This window comes from Nycticebus coucang, chromosome 12, assembly GCF_027406575.1.
Source record: "Nycticebus coucang isolate mNycCou1 chromosome 12, mNycCou1.pri, whole genome shotgun sequence".
NCBI lineage: Eukaryota > Metazoa > Chordata > Mammalia > Primates > Lorisidae > Nycticebus > Nycticebus coucang.
The window spans coordinates 95085997-95100149 of record NC_069791.1 but is presented as its reverse complement, the minus strand read 5'-3'; the positions used below and the strand labels follow the sequence as shown (position 1 = coordinate 95100149).

At 46.9% G+C, this 14153-nt stretch overlaps 1 protein-coding gene across 4 annotated transcripts in view; it reads right to left on the bottom strand.

The window, feature by feature from the left end:
* Positions 1-11598, bottom strand: part of ABCC6 (ATP binding cassette subfamily C member 6) — a 59681-nt gene extending 48083 nt beyond the window's left edge. For 2 of the 4 annotated variants that reach the window (XR_008373414.1, XM_053557318.1), the window contains exons 1-6: positions 11437-11596; positions 9610-9792; positions 7906-8031; positions 7651-7779; positions 4644-4769; positions 2557-2618 (exon numbers count right to left, since the gene is read on the bottom strand). Coding sequence is in view for 2 of the 4 variants with exons in the window: in XM_053557318.1 (XP_053413293.1) it covers positions 2557-2618; positions 4644-4769; positions 7651-7779; positions 7906-8031; positions 9610-9792; positions 11437-11472 (662 nt within the window). In the remaining 2 variants the exon portion in view is untranslated. Of the gene's footprint in view, positions 1-2556; positions 2619-4643; positions 4770-7650; positions 7780-7905; positions 8032-9609; positions 9793-11436 lie in introns of all 4 variants that reach the window. The other 2 variants (XR_008373415.1, XM_053557319.1) reach the window with 2 other exon arrangements.
* Between the last annotated feature and the right edge of the window lie 2555 nt (positions 11599-14153).

Sequence of the window (14153 nt, the reverse complement as noted above, 5' to 3'; positions counted from 1 at the left end):
ATAATGCTCGTTAAAATTATGATTATTTATTTTGGGGGGCTCTAATTATTTATGTAATGTCTTTCTCATCCATTGGATGGTAAGCTTTGGCAAAGGCAGAGCTTGTCTCATTCTCCCTCTTCTGAATCCTTGCTTCCTGGCACAGGGTGCAAGATTTGTCAAATGAAGCCACTTATCAGTGGCCTTGTGCAAGTCACTTTTCATCAATAGGCCTCAGTTTTCTCAATTTAAAATGAGAATGTTTCCCAGTGTTTGGGCTGGTATGAGATGACTGTAGCTGGCACATACATGAGAAATGAAATTCTCTGGCCTTCCATAGTGGGAGCATTGTTTAATTTTCAGGTCTCTTTGAGCTTTCTGATGACGCCAACAAGAATGTCTTGCTTTGGGCGGCGCCTGTGGCTGAAGGAGTAGGGCGCCGGTCCCATATGACGGAGGTGGCAGGTTCAAACCTAGCCCCGGCCGAAAAAAAAAAAAAAAAAAAAAGAATGTCTTGCTTGATGCTGGTCTTTGACTCTTCTCTGAGAATTGCCAGTTTCACTTTCTGACACAGCAAATGTGGGGGAGCAAAACAGTTCTGTGTTATTAATATTGCTTGGTTTTCTCTTAAATTATTTTTGGAGTTTTACATGGCAAGCAATGCTACAGATTTTTCCAATTTCAGCATTGATAGACAGTTTCCTTAAAAAAAAGAAAAAGAAAAAGCCGGCTCAGCACCTGTAGCTCAGCAGGTGGGGCGCCAGCCACATACACTGGAGCTGGAGGGTTTGAATCCATTCTGGGCCTGCCAAACAACAATGACAACTACAACCCCAAAATAGTTGGGCATTGTGCCGGGCACCTGTAGTCCCAGCTACTTGGGACGCTGAGGCAAGAGAATCTCTTAAGCCTAAGAGTTTGAGGTTGCTGTGAGCTGTGATGCTACCCAGGGCGACATAGTGAGACTCTGTCTCAAAAAAAAAAAAAAAAAAAAAAAAACAAAAACAGAAAAGCTTATTAGAGTAAAAAAACAGGTGAGTCGATTTAAAGAAAAACAAGTACATAGAGTATGGGCCAGGCACAGTGGCTCACACCTGTAATCCCAGCACTCTGGGAAGCTGAGGTGGGGAGATGACTTGAGCTATGAAGTCTGAGACCAGGCTGAGCAAGCGTGAGATCGCATCTCTACTAAAAATAGACAAAATTAGGCAGGTATCATGGCGCACACCTTAGGATGTACTTAGGAGGCTGAGACAAAGAGGATTACTTAAACTCAGGGATTAGAGGTTGCTGTGAGCTGTGATGATGCCACAGCACTCTACCCAGGGTGACAGATACTCCGCCTCAAAGAAAAAAAAAGGTAAATAGAGTATGGGTGATACCTCACTGTGTCAAAAGGTGAAGAATGGTTCACAAATGCCTAAGTTGGGAAGCAGCAGGCTAGATCCCCCAGTAGAGCTGTTTAGAAAACTCAGTTCTTGGCGGGGCACGGTGGCTCACGCCTGTAATCCCAGCACTTGGGAGGCCGAGGTGGGTGGATTGCCTGAGCTCACCAGTTCAAGACCATCCTGAGCAAGAGTGACACTCCATTTCTAAAAAATATCTGCGTGTTGTGGCAGGAGCCTGTAGTCCCAACTACTTGGGAGGCCGAGGCAAGAGAATCACTTGAGCCCAGGAGTTTTAGGTTGCTGTGAGCTAAGACGTCATGGCACTCTACCCAGGGTGACCAAGTGAGACTGTCTCAAAAAAAGAACAACTCAGCTCTCTCTCCCATTTCCACACATCCTAAGCCTTGTGTTTTTCACTGATTTAATAACCACTGACACTCATTATGTGCCAGGCCTTGTTCTAAGTGCTTTACAAGCCTAGTCTCGTTTAATCCTCGCAACTCATGAGGTAGGTGTTGTTATCATTCCCATTTTATAGGTATGGAGATGGAGGCACAGAGAGGTTAAGGACCTTGCCCAAGGCCACACAGCCAGGAAATGGTGGGGCCAGGATTCTCCACATAGTCCCGTAACACTGAATTCTGATTGCAGTGTGGTCAGGAGGGGGCCTGGTAGGAGGGGACATCTTCCAGGCCTCATGTGCCAGCCCTGACTTCTCCATCAGCCTGGGACCCTCTGGGGAGTGGACACTTGGTCCTTTCTCTCTTTATCACTAGTACTTAGTACATAGTGGTGCTTATTAAATGTTGGAATGACCAAAGTTGAGTAACAGACACCATTTAATTGAGGACCTGCTATATGCAAGCACCAGGCACTTTCCATTGATGAAGGTAGAGTCCATTTCATAGACAGTGGAGAAAACAGAGATTCTGGGTATTTGCGACATGGACCACTAAGAGCCAGAGGCCAGATTCAAATTGCTATCTCCTCCAGTGAGTAAATGGGGATGGGATGTGGGTGGTGTTCACATCGAAACCTCAGACAGAAGTCCTGAGGCTGGGATGGAGGAAACCTGGTCAGCCTTTGCAAGCTTGGGAGGAAACCTCATGGGGGGAGAACGGTGGGAGGAATTAGAGCAGCAAACAGAGGTGGGTGAGGGTACACCACCCCTTCCCTGCCATTTACTTACCTAGCAACCCACCAGAAAGTAACCTTGGAGGGGAAAGAGGCTCCAGCCTCTGGACAGGGATTCTGCAACAGACAAGGAGAGGGGGTGGCCTTGGTTTCTATCCTCACGGTAAGGGGGTGGTGAGGTGAACCATGGGCAAGAAGACAGGATGAATTGACCATGAGCTTAATACTGAAAGCACAAGCCCAATTTCCCTGTCTCCTTGCCAGAGGTGGATGGCAATGGGCCTGGTGCTTTCTAGCAAGCAGCGTATAAAGGGATTGGACCACAGACTAATAGTGTCCTCAAGGTAAGAACTAACAGTTGCCCAGAAGAACAACTATTATTTATTTTTATTTTTTGAGACACACTGTTCCCCTGGGTAGAGTGCTATGGCATCATAGCTCACAGCAACCTCAAACTCTTGGGCTCAAGTGATTCTCCTACCTCAGTCTCCTGCGTAGCTGGGGTTAGGGTTACAGGTGCCTGCCACAATGCCCAGCTAGTTTTTCTATTATTATTATTATTATTTTTTTTTTTTTGAGACAGAGTCTCACTTTGTCACCCTCCATAGAGTGCCATAGTGTCATAGCTCACAGCAACCTCCAACTCGTGGGCTCAAGTGATTCTCTTACCTTCACCTCCCAAGTAGCTGGGGCTACAGGTACCCACCACAATGCCCAGCTATTTTTAGAGATAGGGTCTTGCTCTTGCTCAGGCTGGTCTCAAACCTGTGAGCTCAGGCAATCCACCTGCCTCGGCCTCCCAGAGAGCTAGGATTACAGGCGTGAGCCACTGCACTGGCCAGAAAAACAACTAGTAATGTACCAAGACCAAGAAGTTCTGAAAGCAAGGACTGGCATGTTGACCTCAACAATATCCTTCAGTGACTTTTATGAAGAGGGATCTGTCTTGTGATTTTTGTCAAGTGCTCCAGAAAGACTGCACCAATCTGTATTCTTCACCAATGAGGGATGAAGGTGCCCATTTCACCACATCTTTGCCATCACAGCTTGTTATCAATTTTTTTTTTTTGTAGAGACAGACTCTCACTGTACCGCCCTTGGGTAGAGTGCCATGATGTCACACGGCTCACAGCAACCTCTAACTCTTGGGCTTACGCGATTCTCTTGCCTCAGCCTCCCGAGCAGCTGGGACTACAGGCGCCCGCCACAACGCCCAGCTATTTTTTTGTTGCAGTTTGGCCGGGGCTGGGTTTGAACCCGCCACCTTCGGCATATGGGGCCGGCGCCCTACTCACTGAGCCATAGGCGCCGCCCGCTTGTTATCAATTTTTAAATGTTTTTGCCATTCCGATATGCAAAAAAGTTTTATTACAGTTTTAACTAGCTTTCTCAAGCATTTGAGCATCTTTCTTCTAGATAATCTCAGATCAGGCTCTTCCTTGAAGAATTCCTTCCTGATTTCAGACTTCTTCAGTGTTACCTATTGTTATAAACTCTCATAGAACACGAACTTCTACCAAGCACTTTCCCCAGGTGTAATTTTCTACACATTTGTGTAATTATGTGACCAATGTGTGGCATCCCTCATTGACAGTTGGCTGCTTGAAGACAGGGACTATATCTGCTTGTTTACGATAAATCCTCTACCCCTCCCTGGGGGTACACAGCAGGAGTCAGCAAACTATGGCCTCTGGGCCAAATCTGGGCCACTGCTTGTTTCTGTAAATAAAGTTTTATTAGAACACAGCCATACCCATTTGTTGACATATTACTATGGCTGTTTTTGTGCTATGATGGCAGAGTTGAGTAGTTGCCACAGAGATTGTTGTATGGTTCAAAGAACCAAAAATATTTTCTATCTTGCCCTGTATAGAAAAACTCTACCAACCTATGCCATAGGGTAGATGCAATTCGTATTTCGGTGAGTGGGTGAGTCAGTAAAAAAATTAAATAACGTTGAGGCAGCGCCCGTGGCTCAAAGGAGTAGGGTGCTGGCTCCATATGCTGGAGGTGGCAGGTTCAAACCCAGCCCTGGCCAAAAACTGCAAAAAAAAATTAAAGAACTTTGGTTCTTTAATTGAACTGAAGCCTGAAGTGGGGCAGGGACAAAGCGGACACTGGGTGGGGGACCTGGCAACTTACGGACTGTTGTGAGTCTTTAGGGAAGAAAGGAGGTTGATCTGCCAGACAGGATAGCACAAACTGGGCCACCACTAGAGACAAGCACAGGTAGGTGGACAGGTGGCGGATGGGGTCACTCTGGAAGGCCTGTGGGAGAGAAAGCAGAAGGCTGATGTGAGGGGCAAGCGGTAAGGGGGTGCCCACAGGGCACAAGAGGTGGAGACTGAGCAGGGTTTCTGAATGCTGAGGACAGTGCCCAGCAGGGCATCTGGACTGCTGTATTTCAAAGGCAGAGCCCCTGGCATTCCTGCTTGTCCCAATTTTCAAACACCCGACTTAAACACATTCTAGACATATCCTGTCTGTACAAAAAAGGCCAGGGCTGTGTCCAGGGTTTGTGCTTAGCTGGTTGGTGTCTGGCCATAGCTGCTGAGACAATGAGATGAAGGAAATCCTCTCTCCATCCGGCACCCATCCCAGTCTCCCATCCCACTTCCCCTTGGCCAGTGTTTATGGAGAAGGAAGCTGGGTTTTTTGAGGGTTTGTCCTGCCCTGGGCACATGCAGCATTCTTCCTATACGCAGTCACATCAGATCCTTCCTCTCCCTGACCCCAGCTGGGACTTACAAGCTGCATTTTACTCATGGGAAAACCCCAAGGCTCAGAGAAGCAAGAGCACCTTGCTCAAGGGCACACAGCTGATCTGGTCCAAATTGTGAAGTTTCACTGCTGCGCCATGATTGTTTTTGCCTCTGCTGTCCTGTTCCTGGTCATATCACCCTCATTTTCTTTCCTCATGATCAGGCATATAGTTTATGCAGAAAGGATTCTCCTCCAATGGCGGGTGGGTTATTGAGGCCTGGCCAATGAATACATTCTACTTTCCCAGGTACTGTAATTGGGTTAGGCATGGACTTTGGATACAAGGTGGGCTAGTGAGGGCTGAAACTATGTGGAGAGTCCACCAGGTTTGCTACGTTGGGAGAATGTAAGTGTGGAGCTTTTTATGGCTCTTCTTGTCTTCCCATTGGAGAATGAAGCTACCATGGAGGAGCTCAGAGACGGTAATGGACACCAGCTGGTGTTACCTGAATGCCTGGATCACTCAGGCCTGGGAGATTGACATACAGGAGCTAAAACAACTTCCTCTGATTTTTCCTTCTCCTCAAGCTAGTGTGAGTTGAGACTTTGTTGCCTAAAACAAGAGCCCTAAGTCCTCTACTGGATTTTATAAGCTTTTGGGCTTTTTAGTCTTGTTTTTGTTTTTTGTTTGTTTTTTCTTTTGCGGGTAGTGGACAATTTTATATCTGACTATATTATGGCCCACCTTCCCTATACTGTTATATTATCCTTTGTTACCATTGGGAAGTTTGGTCTGAATTTGGGTGAGATAGACTTCAGCTCTGCACTCCCAAGCTGGGTGACTCTGAGGAAGTAATTCCCTCCTCTTAGCCTTAGTTTTCTCATCTTAAAATGGGGCTGTGACAATCTACCATGGGTGCTATTGTGAGGACCTAGTGAGGATATGTTCCTACTAGCTTGCCCTAGTGTCTGCCACACGGCTGCAGCCCTACAACTCTGTGGTTCCAGTATTAATTTTTCTATGCTGTGTCCCAAACAGTGGACCCCTAAGTCAGCAGTAAATTACGAGGCCACTCATAAATTCCTGGATGGTCTGTGGAATTTTCCCATTAGTTACAAAGGTTATGCTTTAAAAAAATTAATAGTCAGCTTGGCGCCTGTGGCTCAAGCGGCTAAGGCGCCAGCCACATACACCTGAGCTGGCGGGTTTGAATCCAGCCCTGGCCCGCCAAACAACAATGACGGCTGCAACCAAAAATAATAGCCGGGCGTTGTGGCAGGCACCTGTGGTCCCAGCTACTTGGGAGGCTGAGGCAGGAGAATTGCTGAGCCCAGGAGTTGGAGATTGCTGTGAGCTATGATGATGCCACAGCACTCTACCCAGGGCGACAGCTTGAGACTCTGTCTCAAAACATAAACAAACAAAAGAAATAGTCTATCCTTTTAAAGACAGGAGAATGTTTCTCTACCTTCCGCTTTAGTAGCAAGATAAAGGAACCACTGGACTCAAGAAATGATGATCTGTAAGCTGCTGCAGCCTGTCGGTTTCAAGACAACCTCCTCTCCTGGGAGGCTTGGCTGAGTTCTCAACAGGTCCCCCCCTCCCTTGGACATCTGGCAATGAATGAGACATTTTGGGTTACCACACTGTGGGTTCCTAGACTGGAGAACAGAAATATGGGTGGGTGTGCAAAATGAGTGTGTAGATACAGATCCGTGGGTGTGTAGGAGAGGGCAAATGTTTGAGAATAAGGGGAAATGTGTATGTATGAGGTCCGACAATTAAATTCACAAACTCGGCCTAGAAAAAGTGCAACATACCTCATTGCTGAGTATCCCTGCTCACCAGATGGCTAAGGGGAATACTTTGAAGGTGACCACAGTGATTTTCAGCAATGAGGTATGTAGCACTTTTTCTAGGATGAGTTGCAAACTTCATTGTCAAACCCCGTTTGGTGACAGCTCTGATGGCCATTCTAGAAAGAGTTCCAAAATTGCTTTGGAGGGTGGACTAGTCACTGGTGTTAGTGCATAATTTCTCAAGGTGACCATAGTGATACTCAGCAATGAGGTAGGTAGCATTTTTCCTAGGATGAGTTTGCAAACTTCACTGTCAGATCTTTTAGGTACGATTAGATTGCATGAATGTGTGTCTGTGCCCAGTTAATGCATGCGCACACTTGTGTGATGCATGAACAAGGACATACAAGTGCGTGTCCGAGTGCAAGTGGAGTGTGTGATGTGAGTGTGTAAGAGAATGGGAATTTGTACTGATAAAAACAATATGGAGTAATCTGTACTCTTCGAGGTAGGGAGTGAGTTTAAGTCCATCAGTGTGTGTCTCTGTGTAGACAATAGTCATACACAGAAAGGGGAGGAGAAAGGATGGGACCCGAGGCTTGAGGCCAGCACGTCGGCTTCCCCAGGTAGCCTGGGCCCCACTTACCCCTCTTGAGGCCTGCTGGGCAGCGCTGGTAGCTGGCAAGAGAAAGCAGAGCAGCCAGTACCCAAACAGCATCCCGGATGTCTGGACTCCCTTCTTTCTATCGGTGTGAATCAGGAACACAGCTAAGCTCTGGATGAGAAAGTCAGGGTGGGCCACTTAGGCAGGGTAGGGAGTTTACTTTTCCCTCATTCTCTACTGGGACAGAAAAATCAGCAAGCAGGACCAAGCCAGGCTCTAGTCTGAGGATGTCATTACCATTGTGGTGAGCCACACCGTAGGGTGGATGAGGAATTCCGGGGCTTCGGGCGTTCCTCGCTGGATTTTCCAGAGAGCGACAGACACGCTGGAGGTGCACAGGACTATGAGGGTGAACCCAAGCACCTGCGGAGACAGGCTTCCATAAAGCTGGGGGGTAATGACAATGGTGGCAGCAAATTGGAGGGTAACCCTGTGTCCAATCAGATGGTAGTTCTGCAACATCCCAGCTGGGACCCTGTCTGGAACCAATGCCACAGGTTCACTGTGTCAATGTGCCAATGTGAAGAATGCGTGAGGAGCCCTGCAGATCAATCCTGATCAATGCGTAGCAAGGACTCCAGCCAACCCAGTGTTTTCTACAATGCAGGAGATACTCTAATAGTGCACATGTAATGTGAGGTATGTGGAAAGAGCAGGCAATGAGATTTACTCACCAGATGAAAAAGCTAGACTCTCTACATTTTCAATCCTGCTATTAAATCAAGGAGAAACTCTGTGGTTGGGACAATAAGTTTCTAGGGCAGTGATTTTCAGTTAGAGTGCTATGAAAAATTTTAAAGACCATGAATTAAATTATTTGTAATAGAAGTTCAAAGCAGTAAATATATCTTTTTTACTCTGTTTTTTGATCAACATAGTTTAAGTGTGCTACAGAAGTTCAACTATAGATTCAAGTGTGTCATGAGATAAAGGTTGAGAAACACTGTTTTAGGGTCTCTCTAATGTGTACTGGTCTCTCTTTTGAGTAAGAGAAAGCAAGAAAGTGAGAGAGCATTCACGTGCCAGAGGGAAGGCCACAGGAAGGAACGATGGAGGAAGTGTTGAAAGTATCTGTGGGTTTAAAACAGAGTCTGACAGACTATAGCTTGTAGGCCAAGTTTGGCCTGCTGCCTGTTTTTGTATGGCCTGTGGGCTAGAGATGATTACACTTTTTAATCACTGAAAAAAAAAAATCAAAAGAACCATAGGTTGTGACTTGTGAAGTTACATAAAATACAAATTTCAATGACTATAAATAAAGTTTTATTGAAACACAGCCATGCTATTGCCTAAGGTGGGTTTCATGCTGCAATGGCAGAATTGAGTCCTTGGAAGGGAGACCACCTGGCTCACAAAACCTCAAATACTATGTAACTACCTGGCTCTTTAAGTTTGCCACCCCCTGGAGAAGTGGTAGGCAATAATGCAAAAGTTAACAAAATGGTGTGGGGAAGAATGAACTTTGATGAACATTCTGGTAGGAGTCTAGAGGAAGAGAGGTAAGGGAATGGATGAATGGAAAAGGCTCCCAGTTGGAATGCCAGTGATTGTCTAATATACCAAAAGTAAATAAATGTAGCAATTGTAAAAACTGTTCTATAATACTGCCAGTGGAGAAACATAGAAATAAATGCCTAATTTCAAAATAAGTTCATCTTAGTGTGATCCTAAAATCACCCTGTATACCCCAGAAGCACATGTTGGGAAATGCTGGGTTATGGTACATGTGGATGTCTGTGTGTGTTTGTTCATGCATGGATTTTTATACAAAATCTGTTCTGCAGCCTTTCTAGAATTGCTCTGTTTGATTAACAGGTTTCCTTCTTATCTCCATCTTATGAGCTCCCTGATAGGAGGAGTGTCCACTTTGGGTTTCTGCCAGGTTCCAGCCTGTCCCCCCACCACATTGTCCAGTTCCAGGCTCCCAGGGGTGGTAGCTACCATTTTGGCTTTGAAGAGGGGAGACATCTGGATGTAGCCCCTGCCATGGCGGTGGATGTAGAAGAGGTAGACGGGGCCCAGGGCCCAGAGGTACACGGGGGGCACCCAGACCCCTGCTATTCTCAGGAAGCACAGGTTCAGCAGGCTGGCACCAGCAGGTTCGGGCTCTGTCTGGTTCCAGACCTGAGGGAACATCAAGGAGAACCTCATGACAGTAATGACACAGGAGTTCCAAACTTACCTGCCCAGGAGGCCAGGCGACTTCCTATTTCCCTAACATTTATGCAAAATTGTGCTAGCTACTCTTTATAATGCCTAATCATTCTCAACTCCTTTCATCCTAACATCAATCCTATGATATAGATGCAATTATCATGCTGATTGGGCAGCTAAGAAAGCTGAGGCCCAGAGAGGTTGAGTAACTTGACAGATGTCACTCAGCTGGGAAGCAGTGGTGCTTGGATTTGAACCCAGGGAGTTGGGTCTTGGAGCCTAAAAGACCTGGCTTCTTAATGACTGCTAGGCACAGACTGCTAATCTTTATAACAGCTCTTGGAGGTAGGTGCTGCTGTCCCCATTTCACAGACTAGAAGACTGAGGCACTGAGAAAGACCCGTCTCTCCTCCAGGCCCACACAAATAGGAAGTGGCAGAGCTGATCGTGACCCCGGGCCATCTGATCTCTTTTTTTTTTTTTTTTTTGTAGAGACAGAGTCTCACTTTACTGCCCTCGGTAACAGGGCTCACAGCAACCTCCAGCTCTTGGGCTTACATGATTCTCTTGCCTCAGCCTCCCGAGTAGCTGGGACTACAGGCGCCCGCCACAACGCCCGGCTATTTTTTTGTTGCAGTTTGGCCGGGGCTGGGTTGGAACCCACCACCCTCGGCATATGGGGCTGGCGCCCTACTCACTGAGCCACAGGCGCCGCCCGGGCCATCTGATCTCAAAGCTGGTTCTTCTGGTGGTGTTTATCTGTCATTTTTATCTCAGCAGGTCTAATCCTAACCCTAACTAACTCTAGGAGAAATCTGAATTTTCGTGCACGTGGCCTCTCCAGTTCTCTCAGCAGTGTATTTTTATTTATTTATTTATTTATTTTATTGTTGGGGATTCATTGAGGGTACATAAGCCAGGTTACACTGATTGCAATTGTTAGGTAAAGTCCCTCTTGCAATCATGTCTCGTCCCCATAAAGTGTGACACACACCAAGGCCCCACCCCCCTCCAGCAGTGTATTTTTATTCCTCTGGTTTCAGCACTCACCAAGTGTGTACATTTTAACTTCTCTGAGCCTCAGTTTCCTTCCCTGCAAAAAGGGATAACAGAATCTCCCTCCAAAGGTTGTATGTGTGTTGAAAGGGGTAACAGCAGCAAAGCACACAGCACCATGTGGACACAGAGCAGTCCCCCCCGGCCCCCCTCCATTAATCTCAGCTGTCATTGCTTTACCTATCTGGCTTCCCCGTCCCGCTTTGCAGCCCCTACCCTGACCCATGAACTCCCTAGAGTCCCCTTAGATTCCTTTGCTGAGAGCCCAGATAGGAAAGGAACGCAGAGGCAGGGAATCCAGGGGGCCTAAAGGGGCTCTCTGGGGGTGGGAAGGGGTTGGAGGACCCACTGGTTTTATGCGGATAAGGGTCAAAGCCCCCAATAGCTGGAGGTCCTGTAAATAGTGCTGGACTCTGTGAGGGGTCCTTAGCAGCTTCCCAGGGCCAGGAATTGGGGCGGAGGGGTCTCTTCTCACCGCAGTACCGCAGCCCAGCCCTAGAGGTCTGCTGCCAAACCGCGCCTGGAAAAGCAGCGTGAGGCGGGAGTGGGGGCACTCACCCCCGGCCCAGCGCAGAGCTCGCCCGGCGCGGCCATCGGGCGCCGTCCGTCAGGTCCGGTGGTCCCAGCGTGGGTCTGTCGTTCACCCCCTGGACAGCCTCCTCGGCCGCGCTCCTGGCCAGGGAAGTGGCGGGTCAGGGCAGATGTGGCCGGGATTTGAGATCCAGGATCGCGAGGCTCTGGGCAAGGTTCATGCGCGCGACGGGGGTGGGGCGACCAGGGGTTAAATGAGGCGAGGTTGGGGAATTGGATACTGGAACCCCTGAAAGTGCAATGGCACCCTCATATTTCCCTTCTGCCCCCCGCAACAAGTATCATCCCAAACTTCCTGAACACTTTGGATCCAGGAATTCCAGGAATTTATCCTGATGAAAGAACCCAACGGGTGTGCACCAGTTTGTAACAAGGACACCTGGCGATGGCCTAAGGGTCCAACATCGGGAGACCGCCTGATCAAGACCTATCGGTGGAGGTTATGAGGCAGGTTCTTCACTGGGAAGAATTTGCGGGATTATGAAGAGGTTAGCACAGCCCGGTAAATGCTCACTGAGAGTTAGCAATTATCATTACTATTATCGTTTAGTCCTGTGGGTTACTAATGCCATTGCCCTTGCATTAGTGGTTTAAAATGCCATTGCATACGTGTATTATTATGGAAAGATGGTTGCTAAACAACACTAGGTAAAAAAATAGAATACAATGCAAGGAAAAGAAAGGAAAAAAGAAAAGAATATGCCATACGCCTCAATGGGGAGAAGTAGAGAAGAAATCAGGGCATTTACCTTCCTCTGTCAGGTCCTAAAGCAAAGTATGTGCCTTCTGTCAGAGTCCCAAGCACTGCTTCTTAGAAATGAGGCTATCCACATCACCATATGTGCATAGATAAAAAGATGGAAATGCCCTAAGCAAAGATCATGGGGAATTTCAATTTTCTTTCTTTCTTTCTTTTTTTTTTTTTTTTGAGACAGAGTCTTGCTTTGTCGCTCTGGGTAGAGTGCCTTGGCGTCATAACTCACAGCAACCTCAAACTCTTAGGCTCAAGCAATTCTCTTGCCTCAGCTTCTGAAGTAGCTGGGACTATCGGCACCTGCCACAATGCCCAGCTATTTTCAGAGATGGGGTGGGGATATCTTGCTTTTGCTCAGGCTGGTCTCAAACCTGTGAGCTCAGGCAATCCACCCTCCTCGGCCTCCCAGAGTGCTAGGATTACAGGTGTGAGCCACCACCACCGGCTCACTCTTTCTTAGTGCAATGAACATGTATTCTTTTCATGATGGGAATGAAAACTGGCTTGGTGGCTCAAGCCTGTAATCCTAGCACTCTGAGAGGCCGAGGCCGGTGGTTTGCCTTAGCTCACAAGTTTAAGACTAGCCTGAGCAAAAGCAAGACCAAGTATCTACTAAAATAGAAAAACCGAAGCAAGAGGATCGCTTGAGCTCAAGAGTTGTAGGTTGCTGGGAGCTAAGACACCACGGCACTCTACCCAGGGCAACAGCTAGAGACTCTGTTTAAAAAAAAAAAGATAAAAAATAATAAAATAAACAAGATAGGATGAAAAACTCAGCCCTTTCAGACAAGCACAGGTGGTCAGCTTGGGGAGGAGGGGAACAGTCTGCACTCTCCACGTTGCCCTGTTACTTCTCTGGGTCTGGTCTTCCTGCTCTCCTGTGCCTTCTGCAAGGCTCCCACAGCAGGCGTTTCCCCAGACTTGTTTCCTCCAGTCTTTTGGAATCTCCTCCAATTCATGTCTGGGGTCCCAGAAAGACCTCTAAAGCTGTCTTCCTGTCTGAGTCATCTGGAGGAGCAGGGACATAAAGACCCCAGGGATTTATTTTGAAGCTGAGTGCAGCAGGCCTACTGTTTCCATTTAAATCATGTTTGTTTACTTGAGGTGCTTTTAGTGGAAACTAGTGGAAATTTGGGGGGGGCTAAAGCCACTTCCCCCCACCCCTCCCCCCAAACTGGCATTGCCAAAGTCCTGGTGCTTTATTTCTTTGTATATTTGAAGATGAATTTGAAGGGCTAGGTAGGAAGTTAGGAGGAACACAGGGGAAATCAGTTGGGGTAACCTAAGAACAGGACTTGGAGATCATAACTCCTACTTTCTAGCTCTCTGAACAGCCTACAGCCTTATGCAGAGAGTCCTAGACACATTGCTTCTCTTTTCTGGGTCTCAGTTTCTCATTCTATAAGATAAGAAGTTTCTGTAGGTTAGGACTAGTTAATTCCCTAGTGATTTGACTAAAAGGCATCTATTTCAATTGTGGTTATAAATTACAACCTCCCCCAATAGGCTAATTATAGTTTCTTCTTATAACTGAGTAACTTTATAATATATTTGAGTGAGAGGTTTTCAGAATGAAAAACTTAAATCAGATTCACTTATAATTGTGACCTTGGAGTCAAGGTATCATTCCTTGTGATACATTGACTGTGAATGTTCTGACTATCCTGAAGTTTGACTTGAGATACTTAGTTGTATATAGCTTAAGTTTTCGCCACAACAGTAAATCTCAGTGGTAAGTCTTTCTTGTCTTACCTTGTCATTTAGAAACAAAATATAAAAACTATCATAATAAAGCACTATTTTTTTTTTGAGACAGAGTTTCACTATGTTGCTCTGGGTAGAGGACCCTGGTATCACAGCTCATAGCAACCTCCAACTCTTGGGTTTAAGTGATTCCCTTGCCTCAGCCTCCCAAGTAGCTGGTACTACA